Below are 19,252 nucleotides of genomic sequence, written 5' to 3'. Positions count from 1 at the left end.
GATGGCAGAGCTGAGTGAGTGGATAGGGGATGAGGGAGTTGCCACCCACCTCCTCAGAGAGCTGCAGGGGAACTCCTCATCAGGGGACCAGAAGTTCCCAGCAGCGCTGTTCCCACTCCCAGAAGCTGGGACCACTGTGAGGTGGCTTACCCACTGTTTGTTAAGGCTAGTGGTGACAGCACAGACGTTTCTGAAGATTTTACTTGTTTAATCAATTATAGAAGATTTATGTAACCCCTGCAGTTGTTCAAGCGATCCCACCTTAGTCTCCTGAGTAGCTGGGACTACAGCCATGTGCCACCATGTCCGGCTAATTTTTTTATATTTATTTTTGTAGGGACAGGGATCACTATGTTGCCAGGGCTGGTCTTGAACTCCTGGGCTCAAGCAATCTTGTCCCTTGGGCCTCCCAAACTGCTGAATTGTCAGAGGCATGTGAACCAGAACAACTCCATCTTACAGGGAGCTGGGTAAAATGAGGCTGAAACCTACTGGGCTGCATTCCTAGATTGTTAAGGAATTCTAAGTCACAGGATGAGATAGGAGGTCGGCACAAAATACAGGCCATAAAGATCTTGCTGATTAAAAAAAAAAAATACAACAACAACCTTACAGATGAAACAGGTTGCAGTCAAGGAGCTGGCCAAAAACCCACAAAACCAAAATGGCGACAAGAGTGACCACTGGTCATCCTCACTGCTACACTCCCACCAGCACCCTGACAGTTAACAAATGCCATGGCAATGTCAGGTAGTTACCTAATACGGTCTAAAGGGAGGCATGAATAATCCACCTCTTGTTTAGCATATCATCAAGAAATAACCATTAAAATGGGCAACCAGCAGCCCTTAGGGAGCTCTATGGAGTAGCCATTCTTTTATTCCTTTACTTTTTTTTTTTTTTGCTTTTAAGGAGTTTATCATCTATTATGGAGACATACAAGGTAAATTAAAGTAATACCTAAGAAGTCTTTGGAGTTCAATAAAGAAGAGATTATATTTACTTGGGAGAAATCAAGGAGAAGAAAAAAAGCTGAATTTTCATATCCCTAATCTCTCTTCCTAAAAGTATCCTAAATTTTCTTATGATTTCTTTCAGAAAAAAATAAAATGTGCATATACGTATCTTTTGCCCTTTAAAAAAAAAAAAAGCATTCTTGTGTGTGTATATGTTTATATGTGGTTTCTTCCTGGCAAAATCCTGGATCTTATCTCTTTTAAAATGTATTCCCCAGACTTGATTTTCATCTAGTTTAGAAAACTCTGTTATTATTATCTCAGATTTTTTTTCCAGCTCCTCCTCCTTTGGGGGCTCTAGTTAGATGTATTAGACTGCAAGTTTTCCCATTGACTCTGTTTCCCCACCTCTGTGTTTTATTTTTATGTTTATGTCTTCACTAATCTTTTCATCTACAGTGTAATATTTGTCTTACCCAGAGTATTTTTCATCTCACTCATTGTAGTTTTTAATCTCTAGAGGTTCATTTGGGTATTTCTCTATTTCACCTCTACCTAACCTGCTCAATCTTTCTTTGCCGTCTTGAAAATATGCAGTGCTGGGAGGCTGAGGCAGGAGAATTGCCTGAACCCAGGAGGCGGAGATTGTGGTGAGCCGAGATCGCGCCATTGCACTCCAGCCTGGATAACAAGAGCGAAACTCCGTCTCAAAAAAAAAGAAAATATGCAGTGCAGTTACAATAGCTGTTTTAATGTTCTTGCCTACTAATTTTATAATATGTCATTTCTGGGTCTGTTTCTAATGATTGATTTTTCTCATTATGGGTCATAATTTACTGTTTCTTTGCATACTTGGTAGTTTTTGATTGGGTACCAGATATTGTGATTTTTACCTTACTGGCTCCTAGACGTTTTTGTATTCCTATAAATATTCTGGAATTCTGTCTGGGATGTAGTTACCTTATTTCTAAGCAGTTTGATCTTCTGAGGTTTTCTTTTAAAAAAAAAGTTTTATTTCAATTAATTCGCTTACCATATAATTCGCTCATTTAAGTGTTTAATTTGGTATAAAAGTATAGTGGCTTATGCCTATAATCCTACTTTGGAGGCTGAAGTGGAAGGGCTGCCTGCGCTCAGGAGCTAAGACCAGCCTGGGCAACAAAGAAAAGAAAAGGCGGTGCGGTAGGCTTGTCGGGGACATCAGTGGCAAGGTCAGCGGTTCGGCGGCGTCCCAGGTGCTGACAGCGTCAGTGGCGCTGGCGGCGCGGTCGGCATGTCTGGGGCATCCGAGGCGCGCTCTGCTTCGGGGCGTCTGCGGCGTGGTGGCGGCGTCCCAGGCGCAGATGGAATCGGCGGTGCAGTAGGTACATCGAGAGCGTTAGCTGCGTCGGAGGCGCGGTCCGCGAGTCAGTGGCGTCCGTGGCGTCCATGGCGTGACTGCACCGTCCGAGGTGTGTCGGCGGCCTCGTCCCAGGTGCGGATGGCATCGGCGGGGCGTCGGGAGTGTCGACGTCACGGTAAGCTGGTCGGGGGCATCCACGTGTTGGGGACGTCCGCGGGGACGTCCGCGGCGCCGTCTGCATAGGCGGCGTCTGCGGCATGTCGGGGACTTCCGCGGCGTGGTCGGCGCCATCAGCGGCGTCTCCGGTGCGGTGTCCAAGGCGCGGATGGCATTGGCGGCGCGGTTGGCACGTCCGGAGTGTCGGTGGCGCGGCAGGCTCGCGGCGTGGTCAGCGGGTCGGCAGCGTCCCAGGCGCTGACAGCGTCAGTGGCAACGGCGGCGCGGTCGGCTCGTAGGGGGCGTCAGCGGCGTCCGCGGCGTAGTCTGCCTGTCGGGGGCGTCCGCGGTGCGGTTGGCATCAGCTGCATCCAGAGGGTCTGCGGCGTCTGCACGTCGGGGGCGTCGGCGGCGAGGTCGGCGCGTCAGGGGCATCTGTGGCGCGACGGCGGCGGCATCCCAGGCGCAGATGGCATCAGCTGCGCGTCGGGAGTGTCGGCGACACGGTAAGCTGGTCGGGGGCATCCACGGCACAGTCAGCGGTTCGCGGCGGCCTAGGCGCTGACGGCGTCCATGGCGTCCCAGGCGCTGACGGCGTCCGCAGGGTCTGCGGTGCGACGGCGGCGTCCGAGGCGCTTCGCCGGCGTCCCAGGTGCGGATGGCATTGGCAGCGCGGTTGCCGCGTCGGGAGTGTGGTGGCGCGGTAGGCTCGTTGGGGGTGGGTCAGCGGGTCAGTGGCGTCGGCGGCGCGATCCGAGCGACGGGGAAATCCGCGGTGCAGTGGGTATCGGCGGCGTCCAGAGGGTCTGTGGCGTACACTCTTTTTTTTTGAGATGGAGTCTTGATTTTGTCGCCCAGGCTGGAGTACAGTGGCGCGATCTCGGCTCACTTCAACCTCCACCTTCTGGGTTCAAGTAATTCTCCTGCCTCAGCCTCCTGAGTAACTGGGATTACAGGCTTCTGCCTAATTTATGTTCTCTTAGTAGAGACGGGGTTTTGCCATGTTACCCAGGCTGGTCTTTAACTCCTAACCTCAGGTGATCTGCCCTCCTCGGCCTCCCAAAGTGCTAGGATTACAGGTGTGAGCCACCGTGCCTGGCGGCTTCCTTTACCTTCTTAATAAACTTGCTTTCACTCTGCACTGCATACTCGCCCTGAATTCTTTCTTGTGTGAGATCCAAGAACCCTCTCTTGGGGTCTGGGTTGGGACCCCTCTCCTGTAACAGGATTACAGGCATGAGCCACTGCACCCAGCCCAGATGTTGTATTTTAACTTTTTCTGGCCATGTGACTTGCTTTTAAATAAAACGTAAGAGAAGGTGACACGTCACTTCTGGGCAAAAGCTTATAGATCCAGTGCCACATTCCCTTTTCCTGCTTGTTTAACCAAGGAAGTGCCCTCTGAGGCAGCCTGGATCCCTGAGTAACCACTCGGAGCGGAGCCCTCACACCAGCACTGCCTGGAGTTGGATGGCATGTGTGGGGTGGACAGGACACATCCGGTGAGTGAAGCCACCACCAAGTGGAGGTTGTTTGTTATAGCAGCATCACCTGCTCACCCACAGATCACAGTCTGATCTGCTACTGCACCTGGATGCATTAATGTAAGAGGAGAGCAGGATGGGGTCACTGCTGGCCTGTAGCTAAGCACTGTGCCCAGGCACTGGGAATGGCAGCCACCAGGAGGGATCTGTTCTGTGACTGCCAGAGGAAGGGCCAGTCTTAGCATGGCTACTCCAGGCTGGCTCTTGGTTGAAAGTTAGATGCTTTTAGAACCCCAATTTACCCTTTCAGATCGTTTGTAGACTGTCCTTACATATGTGAAGCACAGGCTGGATTTCTGCTCACTGGTTCTGCAAACCTGCCTACATACAAATGGTAACTGAAGGGCCATTCCTCACCAAAGACTTACCAGCAGTTTTATAAACCGTCTTTGACTCTAAGTCAGTGGTTTTTTAAAGTGAGCCCTAATGAAGCTAGAAGAGAGGGGCTGTGTGGGGGGAGACCTCAGAGTGCCGTGGGAGGAGCCCAGGTAATTATATCCCAAAATACAGTACCCTGGCATGCAGTTTCTTTCACATGGAAGGCCCTTGAAGGACAGCAGATACTGAAGAGGCTTTTCTTGGATACTCCCTTTTCTATCTTAAAAGCCTAGGCTTGCCCACAAGAACACACTCACTTTCCATCCCCCTCTCCAAAATCTAGTATAGAGAAGACTGAGGAATGCAGCCACATCTGGGCAGACTTAAAAAATATAATGTCTGCCTCTCAGGTGCAAGTTCCAAAGAGAATCAGTCCTTTACAACTTCTGTCTCCCAAGTCCATTCATTCTTTCCAGTCACCATTTCTGATCTCTCAAAAGCACTGTGTCCATTCCCCACTCTCCCCTGTGAAGAATGACACAGAAGCACCTGCACCCCACTCACGCATGGGAAGGTAAAATGTGTGTGTCTTTTTCTCCTTCTCCTCTCAAGCTGCTCTTTCGTCGGTTCCTTTGTTTATTGGTTTTGTTTTTGTTTTTGTTTTTTCAGATGGAGTCTTGCTCTGTCACCCAGGCTGTAGTGCAGTGGCACGATCTCAGCTCACTGCAACCTCCACCTCTCAGGTTCAAGTGATTCTCCTGCCTCAGCCTCCCGAGTAGCTGGGATTAAAGGCACCTGCCACCACGCCCAGCTAATTTTGTATTTTTCATAGAAACAGGGTTTCACCATGTTGGCCAGGCTGGTCTTGAACTCCTGACTTCAGATGATCTGCCGGCCTCAGCCTCCTAAAGTGCTGGGATTATAGGTGTGAGCCACCATGCCTAGGCTGTCAGTTCCTTTTTTAATAAATCTTCAGAGAGTAGAGGGGAAGCTGTCCCCCTTCGCTTCCACAGCATCTTCCACAGAACTCGCCCCTTTTTTTAAACTTCTTTATTCATAAAATTTCATTCCAAAAAAAGCTTATCATGACTAGACCAGGCTCTGAGCACTGCTGTCTAGTGTGTGCTGGCACTGTACCCGTGGTGTGAACCAGAAAGCTGAGACTACAGGGCCAGCTTTCAAGGGGTGAAACTCAGCCCACAGCTAGGACTAGGGAACAGAAAGGTACAGATGAAATGGAAGTAATAAACCTTAGTCTACACAATGGTCTAAATACATTTATAATGACGATAAGCATGATTTTTTTTTCTTAGAGACAGGATCTTACTCTGTTGCCCAGGCTAGAGTGCAGTGGTGCAATCACTGCTCACTGTAACCTCCAACTCCTGGGCCCAAGATAACTTGCCTCAGCCTCCTGAGTAGCTGAGACTCCAGACACATACCACCATGCCAGGCTAATTTTCTTTATTTTTATTTTTTTGTAGAGATAGGGTCTGTTGTCCAGGCTGGTCTCAAACTCCTGGATTCAAGCGATCTTCCCACCTAGACCTTCTAAAGTGCCGGGATTATAGCGGTGAGCCACCACACCCAGCCTCCAGTTCAGTGTTGAACCCAGGGAATGTAACTATTCACATGCACTATCCACCATTCTATAACAGAGGAATCTGAGCCCCTGTCTGATTTGGAGTCCTCATTATTCCTTTTACAAAATAATTATTAAAGTAGTAGTTGTGCACCAGTGTTGGCTCATATCCCAAACATACAAATATATTTAGCATTCTACCATCAGAAATAGCCACTGCAAAGTTATCATGGAATAATAAAATAAATCAGCACACAAAGGCTTTGTAAGTCTGTTATTGTTAATCAAATGCCTACGAACTTCTCAAGTAAAGTTGTTATATTGAAGACAAGCATTCAGTAAGAACCTAGACAGTTCACTGCTTTTTGTGAAGAAAAGCAATATTAACATCTTGCCATGCTCTCCTCATATATTCTCAGAACTGTCCTGGCCAATGTGGGACCCACTTTGACTTTCACAGGAACACATGGGGATTCCACTAACTTCAACAGATTTGTCTCTTGGCTGCTCAATTCAACTGCAGCCAGATGGAAAATGAAAACCTGAGGATGGGGCTGGGCCTATTGTCAAAGACACAAAGAAGTTATTGAGCAGAAACAGTCCAAAGTCTTACCCAGCTGCTATGAAAGCCCCGAGGACAATGGCAAAGACACTGACGATGATGCTCAGTGAATACTGTTTCCTGCAATAAATACATAAATAAGAAAGGGAAGGGAGCACAGAGGAGGACATTGACATATGATTGTATTTTTTAAGCAAATTGAAAATAGATGTAAACAGCTTTATAGCTAAAATCTAGTAGACTGTGCTTGATGTAGAGAAAGTACTAAAGGTGCTTCTAAGTCAGACTAACTTTACATTATTTCTTAAGCAGTTTTCTTAATCTAATTACAAGCTGATTTCTCAGTTCTCACTAGAGAGATATTGGGACAACATACAGAAGCAGTCCTGCTGGTGGATCAAGTTTGTACAGACTGATGGTGAGTATTCAAAGATTAAGATAAAATTCAACACAAGGGCTTAAAACACTGAAAGCACCAACCAAAATTCTTTTTTTTTTTTTTTCGAGATGGAATCTCGCTCTGTTGCCCAGGCTAAAGTACAGTGGTGCGATCTCGGCACACTGCAAACTCCGCCTCCCGGGTTCAAGCATTTCCCTGCCTCAGCATCCCCGGTAGCTGGGATTACAGGCACCCGACACCATGCCCAGCTGATTTCTGCATTTTTAGTAGAGATGGGGTTTCACCATCTTGGCCAGACTGGTCTGGAACTCTTGACCTTGTGATCCACCTGCCTTGGCCTCTCAAAGTGCTAGGATTACAGGCGTGAGCCACCGCACTCGGCCAAAATTCATTTCTAATAATCCTTCCAGGAAAATCAAGAATCACCTTTTTAGATATCAGACTAAATATCCTTGTGACAAATTTTATACCAACAATATAAAAATTAATTTCTTCTGATATAATCACTGCATCAAAACTGACACAGAACTGTACACCTATCCTGTAGGTACACATGGACAATTTCTTTGGCGTTCCAAAATTGGTATATATTCCATCTGGCTCAGGAAATAGGAGCCAGTTTATATACCAAACAAGTGCTGATACATATTCACGTCTGTTTTGGAGTGTTTTTCTTTCTTTCTTATGATTTTCTACCATAACCATGTATTATTTGTCTATGGTAAAATTACAACTTTTAAAAAATCCCTCTTAAGTTCTTAGGGAATCACAGAAGCAGCAACTACTGTTAAGTGAATAAACCATTTGTCCCAAATTATTGCAACTAGGAACTGCCACTAGAATTTGCTGGGCAAAAGAAATGCAGTGGATGGGAGACACACTGAAAGAATGGAGGACAGACAAAATCACCCGAGAACGATGGTTTCCAGAAGTAGGGTAAGTGGAATGGTGAATTTCCTGAGCACAGTGAACATCGGCAGGCTGCCAGGAAAAGAGCAAAGTATGTCAGACTCCAGGGTTGGTTGATTGGTTTTTTCTTTTACATGCTATATATTTTTAATTAAGCTTATTAATTTTCCAAATTAATTTTCACATTTACCATCAACAAATCACATTGAATAACAAAAAAATACATGGAGATTAATTTCATACCACTTTCACTTAGCAATTTATTTATTTTTTATTTTTGGTGACAGAGTCTCACTCTTGCCCAGCCTACAGTGCAGTGGCGCAATCTTGGCTCATTGCAACCTCTGCCTTCTGGGTTTAAGCAATTCTCCTGCCAGGCTGGTCTGAAACTCCTGACCAAAGGTAACCCACCTGACTCAGCTTCCCAAAGTGCTGAGATTACAGGTGTGAGCCACCGCACCCAGTCTTCACTTGGCAATTTAAGACACCATATTGTCCAACCACCCTAAAGGTTGTGCTGAAACTACTTCACAATGTGAACTGATACATCGTTTGACAAATCAGGTCAGGCGTATGCATCAGCAATCGTTAAATGGTCCTGACCAGCTGGGAGTGGTGGCTCTCTCCTATAATCCCAGCACTTTGGGAGGCCAAGACAGGTGGATCATTTGAGGTCAGGAGTTCAAGACCACCGTGGCCAACATGGTGAAACCCCATCTGTACTAAAAGTACCAAAACTAGCTGGGTGTGGTGGTGGGCACTTGCAGTCCCAGCTACTTGGGAGGCTGAGGCAGGAGAATCGCTTGAACCTGGGAGACAGAGGTTACAGTGAGCCAAGATCGCACCACTGCACTCCAGCCTGGGCAACAGAGCGAGACTCTGTCTCAAAAAAAAAGGTCTGACCTTGCACCTAATTACTTCTTGTTGAGAAACTTACTCTTTTTTTTTTTGAGACGGAGTTTCGCTCTTGTTACCCAGGCTGGAGTGCAATGGCGCGATCTCGGCTCACGACAACCTCCGCCTCCTGGGTTCAGGCAATTCTCCTGCCTCAGCCTCCTGAGTAGCTGGGATTACAGGCACGCGCCACCACGCCCAGCTAATTTTTTGTATTTTTAGTAGAGAGAGGGTTTCACCATGTTGACCGGGATGGTCTCGATCTCTTGACCTCATGATCCACCCACCTCGGCCTCCCAAAGTGCTGGGATTACAGGCTTGAGCCACCGTGCCCGGCTGTTGAGAAACTTATTCTAAGGGAATAATCTAAAGAAAGAAAAAACACACATGCATAAATGGGTTCACTGCAGTGTCTGTGGGAAAAACATAAATGTCAGACAGCATCACAATGGTTAAATAAACTAGGATACGTACTTGAGGGAACATGACATTATAACTCTATAATACAAATACTACTGGAAAATGAATATTAAATAAAACAAATGGATACAAAATCATGTAGGGTCTACAACTGTTACAAGATACATTCTGTATATGGAAAAAGGCTGCAAATGATTATTTATTTATTTAGAGATAAAGTCTCACTCTGTCCCCCAGGCTGTGCAGTGCAGTGGCATGATCTCAGCTCACTGCAATCTCCACCTCCCAGGTTCAAGCGATTCTCCTGCCTCAGCTTCCCAAGTAGCTGGAATTACAGGCACCCACTACCACACTCGGCTAATTTTTATATTTTTAGTAGAGACAGGGTTTCGACACATTGGCCAGGCTGGTCTTGAACTCCTGATCTCAGGTGATCCACCGTCTTGGCCACCCAAAGTGCTAGGATTACAGGAGTGAGCCACCACGCTAGGCTGAAAATGAGTATTTAAAATTGTGTGTTAAAGGGTAGAATTATGGGTGATTTTCTTTCCCAAATTTTATGTAATGAGGCTATATATAAATATATAAAATATATTCTTATGAACCTCTCACCCACTCCTAACACCCAGAGATTCCAGGATGCAGCTCAATGCATAGTCAACAGACTGCCAGGGCTGAAATAGCCCATCTCCACCTGCTTCCAGATGCGACCCTGAGCGGCCAATGAGCTAGAGAAAGAAAGTCAGAGCTGGAACAGCAGCACAGGGGAGAGCAGCAGCTCAGCCAACCTGATCCAGCACCAGCTTCACATTATCAACCACACTGCATCCAGAGAGCAGCTAAAAAAGAATGTTCAGGAATTTTATATTCACACCTAAAGATGTCTTATGAAACTGCCTGGACCTACATTTTTTAAAGCTGCAACAACAACAAAACTTTCTATATTTTCAATTAAGTCCAAAAAGTATTTTAGATTATGCCTTTTAAAAGCAAATAAGGTATACTTAATGGTTAAAACGTCTTCCCCCTAAGATCAGGAACAAGACTAGGATGTTCACTCTCACCATTGTATCTATTCAACACTCTACTTGAGGTTTTGATAGTGCAATTAGATAAAACAAACATCTCATTTGGAAAGGAAGAACTAAAGCTATCTGTATTTTCAGAGAACATCTTATATACAGAAAATCCTAAGGGATCCACTTAAAAATTATTAGAACTATGATAAGTGAATCAAGCATATGTGCAGGAAACAAAACTAATATACAAAAGTCAACTCTATATATACACTAGCAATGAGTAATCCAAAATGAAATTAGGCCAGGCACAGTGGCTCATGCCTGTAATCCCAACCCTTTGGGAGGCCGAGCGTGACTTGAGGTTAGGAGTTTGAGACCGGCCTAGCCAACATGGTGAAACCCCACCAATATGAAAAATACAAAAGATTAGCTGGGCTTAGTGATGCATGCCTGTAATCCTAGTTACTCAGACGGCTAAGGTAGGAGAATTGCTTGAACCTGGGAGGTAGAGGTTGCAGTAAGCCAAGTGATCACACCACTGCACTCCAACCTGGGTGACAGAGACTCCATCTCAAAAAAAAAAAAAAAGGAAGTTAGCAAAACAATTTCATCAACAATAGCATCAAAAGCATCAAAAAGAATACAATTCTTAGAAACAATTTTAACCAAAAGAAGTGTAAGACTTGTGTGGGGAAAACTACAAAACATTGTTTAAAAAAATTAAAGAAGCTGGGCCAGGCGCGGTGGCTCAAGCCTGTAATTCCAGCACTTTGGGAGGCCAAGGCGGGTGGATCACAAGGTCAAGTGATCGAGACCATCCTGGTCAACATGGTGAAACCCGTCTGTACTAAAAATACAAAAAAATTAGCTGGGCGTGGTGGCACATGCCTGTAGTCCCAGCTACTCAGGAGGCTGAGGCAGGAGAATTGCCTGAACCCAGGAAGCGGAGGTTGCGGTGAGCCGAGATCGAGCCATTGCACTCCAGCCTGGGTAACAAGAGCGAAACTCCATCTCAAAAAAAAAAAAATTAAAGAAGCCAAGTACGGTGGTTCATGCCTATAATCCCAGCACTTTGAGAGGCTGAAGTGGAAGAACTGCTTGAAGCCAGATGATCGAGACTGGCCTGGGCAACAGAGGAAGCACCTGTCTCAAACCAGAGTTCTCATGAAAGTTGATAGAGGAGCCTGATAGCAGCCCCACCCCCTTGCCACGGGATCTTTGCACACACTGGCTTCCCTTCCCCTTCTCCCAGGAGTGGAAGCAGCCTGAGGCCCTCACCAGTTGCAAATGCTGGTGCCATGCTTCTTGCACAGCCAGCACAACTGAAGCACAGGAACCTTTTTTTCTTGATAAATTACCCAGCCTCAGGTAGTCCTTTACAGCAACACTAACAAACTAAGTCACAGATTCAACACAATCCCTATCAAATCTTAGCTGGCTTTATCTATCTATCTATCTATATATATATATTTTTTTTTTTTTTGCAGAAATTAACAAGCTAATTTTAAGATTAATAAGGAAATGCAAGGGAATCAAAAAATCAAAACTATCTTGAAAAAGAACAAAGTTGGTGCACTCATATTTTCCATGTCAAAATTTAATACAAAGTTACAGCAATCAAAACTAGCTAGTACCAGTTTAAAGATATATAAATATTTATGGCTGGGCATGGTGGCTCATGCCAATAATCCCAGCAGTTTAGGAGGCTGAGGCAGGCAGATCCTTGGGGCCCAGGACTTCAAGACCAGCCTGGGCAACATGGTGAAACACTGTCTCTACAAAAAGTAAAAAAAATGATTAGCCAGGTGTAGTGGTGTGCACCTGTGGTCTCAGCTACTTGGGAGGCTGAGGTGGGAGGATCGCGTGAGCCTGGAAGGTCAAGGCTGTAGTGAGTGGTGACTGCTACCACACTCCAGCCTGGGTAACAGATCAAGATCCTGTCTCAAGAAAATAATAAAGATAGATATGCAATCAATAGAACAGAATTGAGAGTCAAGAAATACACCCCTTTTTTTTTTTTTTTTTTTTGAGACGGAGTTTCACTCTTGTTACCCAGGCTGGAGTGCAATGGCGCAATCTCGGCTCACTGCAACCTCCGCCTGCTGAGTTCAGGCAATTCTCCTGCCTCAGCCTACTGAGTAGCTGGGATTACAGGCATGCCCCACCATGCCCAGCTAATTTTTTGTATTTTTAGTAGAGACGGGGTTTCACCATGTTGACCAAGAACGGTCTCGATCTCTTGACCTCGTGATCCACCCACCTCGACCTCCCAAAGTGCTGGGATTACAGGCTTGAGCCACCGCGCCCGGCCAAGAAATACACTCTTAAAATTATGATCAGTTGATTTTCAACCAGGCTGCCAAGACAACCCAATGGAAAAAGAACAGTCTTTTTAACACATGGTGCTGTGACAACTGATATCACATGCGAAAAATGAATCTGAACTTCTATCTCACACCATATATAAAAAATTAACCCATGAGCTGGGTTCTGTGGCATGTGCCTGTAGTCCCAGGTACTCAGGAGGCTGAGGTGGAGAATCATTTGAGCCCAGGAGTTTGAGGGCACAATGAGCCACGACTGTACCAGTGAATAGCTATGGCATTTGAGTCTGGGTAACACAGCAACATAGAAAGGCCCCATCCCTTAAAATAAATAATTTTTTAATTAACTGAAATGTATTAAAGACCTGGATAGAGGAGCCAAAACTCTACAATTCTTAGAAGAAAGTATAGGAGTAAATCTTTATGACCCTTAGGTTAGGCAAAGCCCTAGATAAAACATCAAAAGCACAAGCAACAAAACATAAAAAATTGAAAAACTGGAATTCATAAACATTTAAAAACTTTTATAGGCTAGGCACAGTGGCTCATTCCTGTAATCCCAGCACTTTGGGAGGCTGGGACAGGCAGATTGCTTGAGCTCAGGAGTTCAAGACCAGCCTGGGCAACATGGTGAGATCTAGTCTCTACAAAAATATTAAAAAAAGCCAGGCATGGTGGCACACATCTGTAGCCCCAGCTACTCAGGAGACTGAGAGAGGAGAATGGCTTGAGCCCAGCAGGTTGAGGCTGCAGTAAGCTATGATAGCATTACTGCACTACAGCCTGTGTAATGAAGCGAGATCCTGTCTCAAAGAATAAATAAATAAACGGATTTTTATAAACGGATAAACAACATGTAATATATATATACCTGCAATGAAATACAAATCAGCCTGAAAAAGGAATTAAATTCTGATACCTAATATGACCTGGATAAACCATGAAAATATTATGTAAGTGAATAAATCATACAAAAAAAGGCAAAACTATTGTACAAATCCACTTGTATGAGATGTCTAGAGTAGGCAAATTTGTAAGAGAATTAAATGTAAACTATAAAACATATGGAAGATAGCATAGAAAATCTGGGTGATCTTGGTTTGAGGATGAGTTTCAAATACAACACCAGAAGCATAATTCATGAAAGAAAAAAAAATTGATTGTGAATTTCATTAAAATTAAAAACTTCAAGGCCAGGTGTGGTGGCTCACACCTGTAAATCCCAGCACTTTTGGTTGAGAGGCCAAGGTGGATGGATCGTGAGATCAGGAGATCGAGACCATCCTGGCTAACACAGTGAAATCCTGTCTACTAAAAATACAAACATTAGCTGGGTGTTGTAGCACACGTCTGTAGCCCCAGCTACTCAGGAGGCTGAGGCAGAACTGCTTGAACCCGGGAGGTGGAGGTTGCAGTGAGCCGAGATGGCGCCACTGCATTCCAGCCTGTACAACAGAGCGAGACTCCATCTCAAAAAAAATTTTAAACTTGGCTGGGCGCGGTGGCTCAAGCCTGTAATCCCAGCACTTTGGGAGGCCGAGGCAGGTGGATCACGAGGTCAAGAGATCGAGACTATCCTGGCCAACATGGTGAAACCCCGTCTCTACTAAAAATACAAAAAATTAGCTGGACACCGTAGTGCGTGCCTGTAATCCCAGCTGCTCATGAGGCTGAGGCAGGAGAATTGCCTGAACCCAGGAGGCGGAGCTTGCGGTGAGCCGAGATCGCGCCATTGCACTCCAGCCTGGGTAACAAGAGCGAAACTCCGTCTCAAAAAAAAAAAAAAAAAGGACTTGTAACAACTACATGAAAAACCATAAATCCATGATAGGAAAAAACAAAAACAACCCTCCCCGATCACTAACGAAGGTGTCAGGACACTAACTTATTAGTCTGAACATTGATAAAGGAAGCTTTTATCCTGCTTTTCCTATATGAAGTAATGAAAATTTGTCCTTATTGAAAAAGTCTAAGCCAGGCGCAGTGGCTATAATCCCAGCACTTTGGGAGGCCAAGACCGGCAGATTACTTGAGGTCAGGAGTTCCAGACCAGTGTGGCCAACATGAGTAAAACCCCGTCTTTACTAAAAGTACAAAAATTAGCTGGGCATGATGGCAGGCACGGAACCCAGCTACTTGGGAGGCTGAGGTAGGATAATCACTTGAACCTGGGAGGCAGAGGTTGAAGTGAACCAAGATTGTGCCACTGCACTCCAGCCTGGATGACCGAGTGAGACTCCATCTCAAAAGTGAAAAAGAAAATGTTTAGACAATAAAGGCAGAAGGTAACTATTTTTTTGCAATTTGTAATTAAATAAGTTTAGACAATGATTATCAACAGCTGCTAAAACAATTAGGGGTAATAGTGATTGTGAACCTTGTAAGGAAGGGACAAGAGATCAACCCTATAAAATCATTAGCAGTGAAATTGATCCATTTAATAGCATTCCGAGAAGGACAAGGTATTATGTACCCCATAATCAAAAGATCCTGAAATAGGCCAGGCGCTGTGACTCACACCTGTAATCCCAGCACTTTGGGAGGCCAAGGCAGGTAGATCACCTGAGGTCAGGAGTTCAAGACTAGCCTGGCCAACATGGTAAAACCCCATCTCTACTAAAAATACAAAAATTAGCTGGGCATGATGGCAGGCACCTGTGATCCCAGCTACTCGGGAAGCTGAGGCAGGAGAGTCACTTGAAACCAGAAGGCAGAGGTTGCAGTGAGTTGATATAGCACCACTTCACTCTAACTTGGGCTACAGAGTGAGACTCTGTCTCACAAAAAAAGAAAAAAAAAATGGAAATAAATGTAGATGCAAATTTCAGAATTACATAGCACACTTGAAAATGTCTGCCATTTATTTTTCCCTGCACCAAACCTGGTCTATACCAAGCCTGAGGGGATGTTCCTGCTCTTAGAAAACTGATGAAACCGAAAGTCACACAAAACCACATTCACACCAACAACCCTACTGAATAAATCAGACTTTCTCTACCTTAATGTTACAGCTCTCATGTACTATGTTCAGGCCTGAATATAATACAAAACATAAGCTTTTTAACATTCCTAAAATCATCAACAAATTAAACTCAAAACTCCACCTTGCTTTCTTAAATTACTAAACATTATTGTCTTCTATATATAGTGCAAGCAGTATCAATGGCAAAATCAAACTTGGTCTTTGTACCACTGGCAGCACAGCCATAATCCCGCACTCTACCTTAATTTACTTGTGCTTGATAATCCACTTATGTGGTTCCCAACGTAGAGGAGAGGCAGAGGAAATAGCTTCAATTAAAAAAAAAAAAAATGAATGAATATTTTGTTAGAACTCCAACAGGCATTTTCCTACACATACAAAAATGGTAACAGATACTTCACCAGAGAGGATATTCAAAAAGGCATTAAAAAATAATTCTGGCAGGCCATGGTGGCATCCCAGCACTTTGGGAGGCCGAAGCAGGCAGATCACAAGGTCAGGAGTTCAAGACCAGCCTGGCCAACATAGCGAAACCTCATCTCTACTAAAAATACAACAATTAGCTGGGCATGTTGGCACATGTCTGCAGTCCCAGCTACTCAGGAGGCTGAGGCAGGAGAATCACTTGAACCCAGGAAGCAGAGGTTGCAGTGAGCTGAGATTGTACTGCAGTCCAGCTTGGGCAACAGATCAAGATTTGTTGTATTTTTCATCTCAAACAAAAAAAAGAAAGAAAAGGTGCTCCTCCTCACTAGTCATCAGGGAAATACAAATTAAAGCCTATAAGATGTCACGACACACTCACCAGATTAGCAAATTGTATTTATTTATTTATTTATTTGAGACAGAGTTTCCCTCTGGTTGCCCAGGCTGGAGTGCAATAATGTGATCTTGACTCACTGAAACCTCCACCTCCCAGGTTCAAGCAGTTCTCCTGCCTCGGTCTCCAGAGTAACTGGGATTACTGGCACCTGCCATCAGACCCGGCTAATTTTTTGTATTTTTAGTAGAGACGGTTTTGCCATGTTGGCCAGGGTGGTCTTGAACTCCTAGCCTCGCGTGATTTGCCCGCCTCAGTCTCCCAAAGTGCTAAGATTACAGGTGTGAGCCACCGCACCCGGCCCAGATTAGCAACATTTAAAATTACTCGCATACCAGGAATAGGAACAACAGGGACTTTCATGCATGCTTGCCAGAACGTGAATTGGTGCAGCCACCATGAAGAACAGTTCAGCATCACATATTGAAGCTGAAGATACGCACACCCCAGGGGCCAGTAGTTCCACTCCCTAATGGACACATTCCTCACTCATATGCATTGTTATGGACTGAATCTTGTCTTTCCCCAAATTCATATGCTGAAGCCTAATCCCCAAATTTGACTGTATTTGGAGATGAGGTCTCAACCAAGGTAATTCAGGTTACATGAGGGCATAGTGACAGAGCTCTAGCCCAACAGGACTGGTGTCCCTATACAAAGAGCAGAGGGCAGATACAGTGGCTGATACCTGTAATCGTAACACTTTGGGAGGCCCAGGCAGGAAGATAGCTTAAGCCCAGGAGTTCAAGGCCAGCCCTGGTAACATAGTGAGACCCTGTCTCTACAAAAGAAAAAAAAAAAAAAAAGCTTAATTAGCAAGGCATGGTAGCAAATGCATGCAGTCCCAGCTAGGAAGAAGGATCACTCGAGCCCAGGATTTCGAGTCTGCAGTGAACTGTGGATGTACCCCTGCACTCTAGCCTGAGTAACAGAGCTAGACCCTGTTTCAAAATAATAATAATTAAAATGAAAATAAAAACAGAAAAAAAGAAGTGGAAGAGATACCAGGAGTGCACACACAGAGGAAAGGCCATTGAGGAAACAGTGAGAAGGTGGCCGTCTGCAAGCCAGGAAGCAAAGCCTCACCAGAAGTCAACCCTGCCAGCGCCTTGGTCCCGGACTCCAGCCTCTAGAACTGTGAGGAGATCTGTTTCTGTTGCTGAAGCCACCTGGCTTGGGGTATATTGTTATAGTAGCCATGGCTAACATATGTACACCAGGGTCCAAATATAAGCATGGTCAGAGTGGTACTTTTTATTTTTTCTAGCCCCCAAACTGGAAGCATCCAAATTACCATGAACAATAGAACAGATAAGTAAATTGTGGTATATTCATACATGAAAAGAATACAACCACACAGATGAATTTCACTATCATAACAGTAAGTGGAAGAAGCAAGATACAAAATAACATAGATTATATTCCCTTTATCTCACGTTAAAAAGCAGGTAAAACTACAGAATTTAGGGATGCATCTAGATTTAGAAAAATTACAAAGAAAGCAAGAAAAATATTGTTAGAAAAGTTAGGATAGTGGGTAAGGAAGACTTTGTGATCCCATTTCACAACCTAAGTAATGTTTTACAAGGTTAATTATTCATTCAACTACACATTCAAATAAGATGCCTTTTTCTCTATGTATAGATCAGATTTTACCGTTTTAAAATTATACCATAAATAAGAGTAATCAAGCGCAGCAATTTTCTGTTTTCTCTCTCTCTCTTTTTTTTTTTTGAAACAGTCTCACTATGCTGCCCGCCCTGATCTCCAACTCCTGGCCTCAAGTGATCCTCCTGCCTTGGCCTCCCAAGTTGCTGGAATTATAGGCATGAGCCACCACATGGGGCTCCCGATTACTGATGCTGTAAGCATGTGCTGCTTTAGTCTGTCAGATAAATAATCCACCGCTAGATGCTGACATTTTTCCAAGCATTAGAGAAACAGCAGCAAACCAGCCACATGAGGTCCTCACCCTCAGGGAACTGACAGTCTAATTTAAATCCAAATGCTGTCATATCCATTTAATACCACCTGTTGTATGGGACTGGTCCAAGAACTAAATGCCTGCCCTAATGTCTGGAACCCAGTGACTGTTCAACAAATATTAGTTCCATTCCACAGTCCAGGAAGGAATGGCAGATTTTGTTTCTAGTTCCATGATGGAAAAAACTCCGTATTTCTATGTATATCAAATTGCTTTCTTCATTCCACTCAGAGCTTTTGACAATCCAGGCCAAAAATGAACACTGAAAACAGAAATCAGTAAACTAGGGCCCAAATCCAGCCCAGCTCTTGTTTATGTTAGTAAGGTTTTACTAGAACATATGGATATCAATCCATTTAAATGTCATCTAGGGCTACTTTCATAGTACAGCAGCAGAGGTGAATGATTACAAAAGATGATCTGACCCTTTACCAAAAAAGTTTGCCAGCCCTTAATTTAGAGTTCTCTCACTTCAGAAGACACAGAGTCACTGTATTCATTCATTTGATGTCCATTGTTAAGCATATACTTTTACTACTATTCCATTACATAAATGAAAAACTGAATGATATACAATCTTTATTAAGAAGTTTATTGGTCAGGAGCGGTAGCTCATACCTGTAATCCCAGCACTTTGGGAGGCCAAGGTGGGCGGATCACTTGATGTCAGGAGTTTGAGACCAGCCTGACCAACATGGTGAAACCCATCTCTACTAAAAATACAAAATTTAACTGGGCATGGTGGTGCATGCCTGTAATCCCAGCTACTAGGGAGGTTGAAGCCGGGAAATCACTTGAACTAGGGAGTCAGAGGTTGCAGTGAGACAAGATGCACTGCACTTCAGCCTGGTGACAGAGTGAGACTCCATCTCAAAAAAAAAAAAAAAAAATAGCCGGGTGTGGTGGCAGATGCTTGTAATCCCAGCTAATCAGGAGGCTGAGACAGGAAAATCACTTGAACCCAGGAGGCGGAGGTTGCAGTGAGCAGAGATCGCTCCATTGTACTACAGCCTGGGCAGCAGAGCAAGAGTCCATCTCA

General features: G+C 44.6%; 1 protein-coding gene and 1 long non-coding RNA gene across 10 annotated transcripts in view; one reads left to right on the top strand and one right to left on the bottom strand.

The window, feature by feature from the left end:
- SLC35D2 (solute carrier family 35 member D2) overlaps positions 1 to 19,252 on the bottom strand; it is an 86,465-nt gene that overhangs the window by 44,074 nt on the left and 23,139 nt on the right. For 5 of the 9 annotated variants that reach the window (XM_054254026.2, XM_002742755.7, XM_008993814.5 and 2 more), the window contains 3 exons: positions 15,650 to 15,717; positions 7,770 to 7,841; positions 6,512 to 6,580 (listed from right to left, as the gene is read on the bottom strand). In XM_054254026.2, the coding sequence (XP_054110001.1) occupies positions 6,512 to 6,580; positions 7,770 to 7,841; positions 15,650 to 15,717 (209 nt within the window). The remainder of the gene's footprint in view (positions 1 to 6,511; positions 6,581 to 7,769; positions 7,842 to 15,649; positions 15,718 to 19,252) is intronic. The other 4 variants (XM_078365782.1, XM_078365783.1, XM_008993813.5 and 1 more) reach the window with 3 other exon arrangements.
- LOC118153757 (uncharacterized) lies at positions 2,366 to 7,796 on the top strand. The gene is made up of 3 exons (XR_013532529.1): positions 2,366 to 5,889; positions 6,806 to 6,878; positions 7,688 to 7,796. It is a non-coding gene; the product is annotated as an uncharacterized LOC118153757 (long non-coding RNA).

The sequence above is a fragment of the Callithrix jacchus genome, chromosome 1 (assembly GCF_049354715.1).
Source record: "Callithrix jacchus isolate 240 chromosome 1, calJac240_pri, whole genome shotgun sequence".
NCBI classification, from domain to species: Eukaryota; Metazoa; Chordata; class Mammalia; order Primates; family Cebidae; genus Callithrix; species Callithrix jacchus.
Note: the sequence above shows the minus strand (reverse complement) of the source record. Positions and strands in the feature narration are given on the sequence as shown.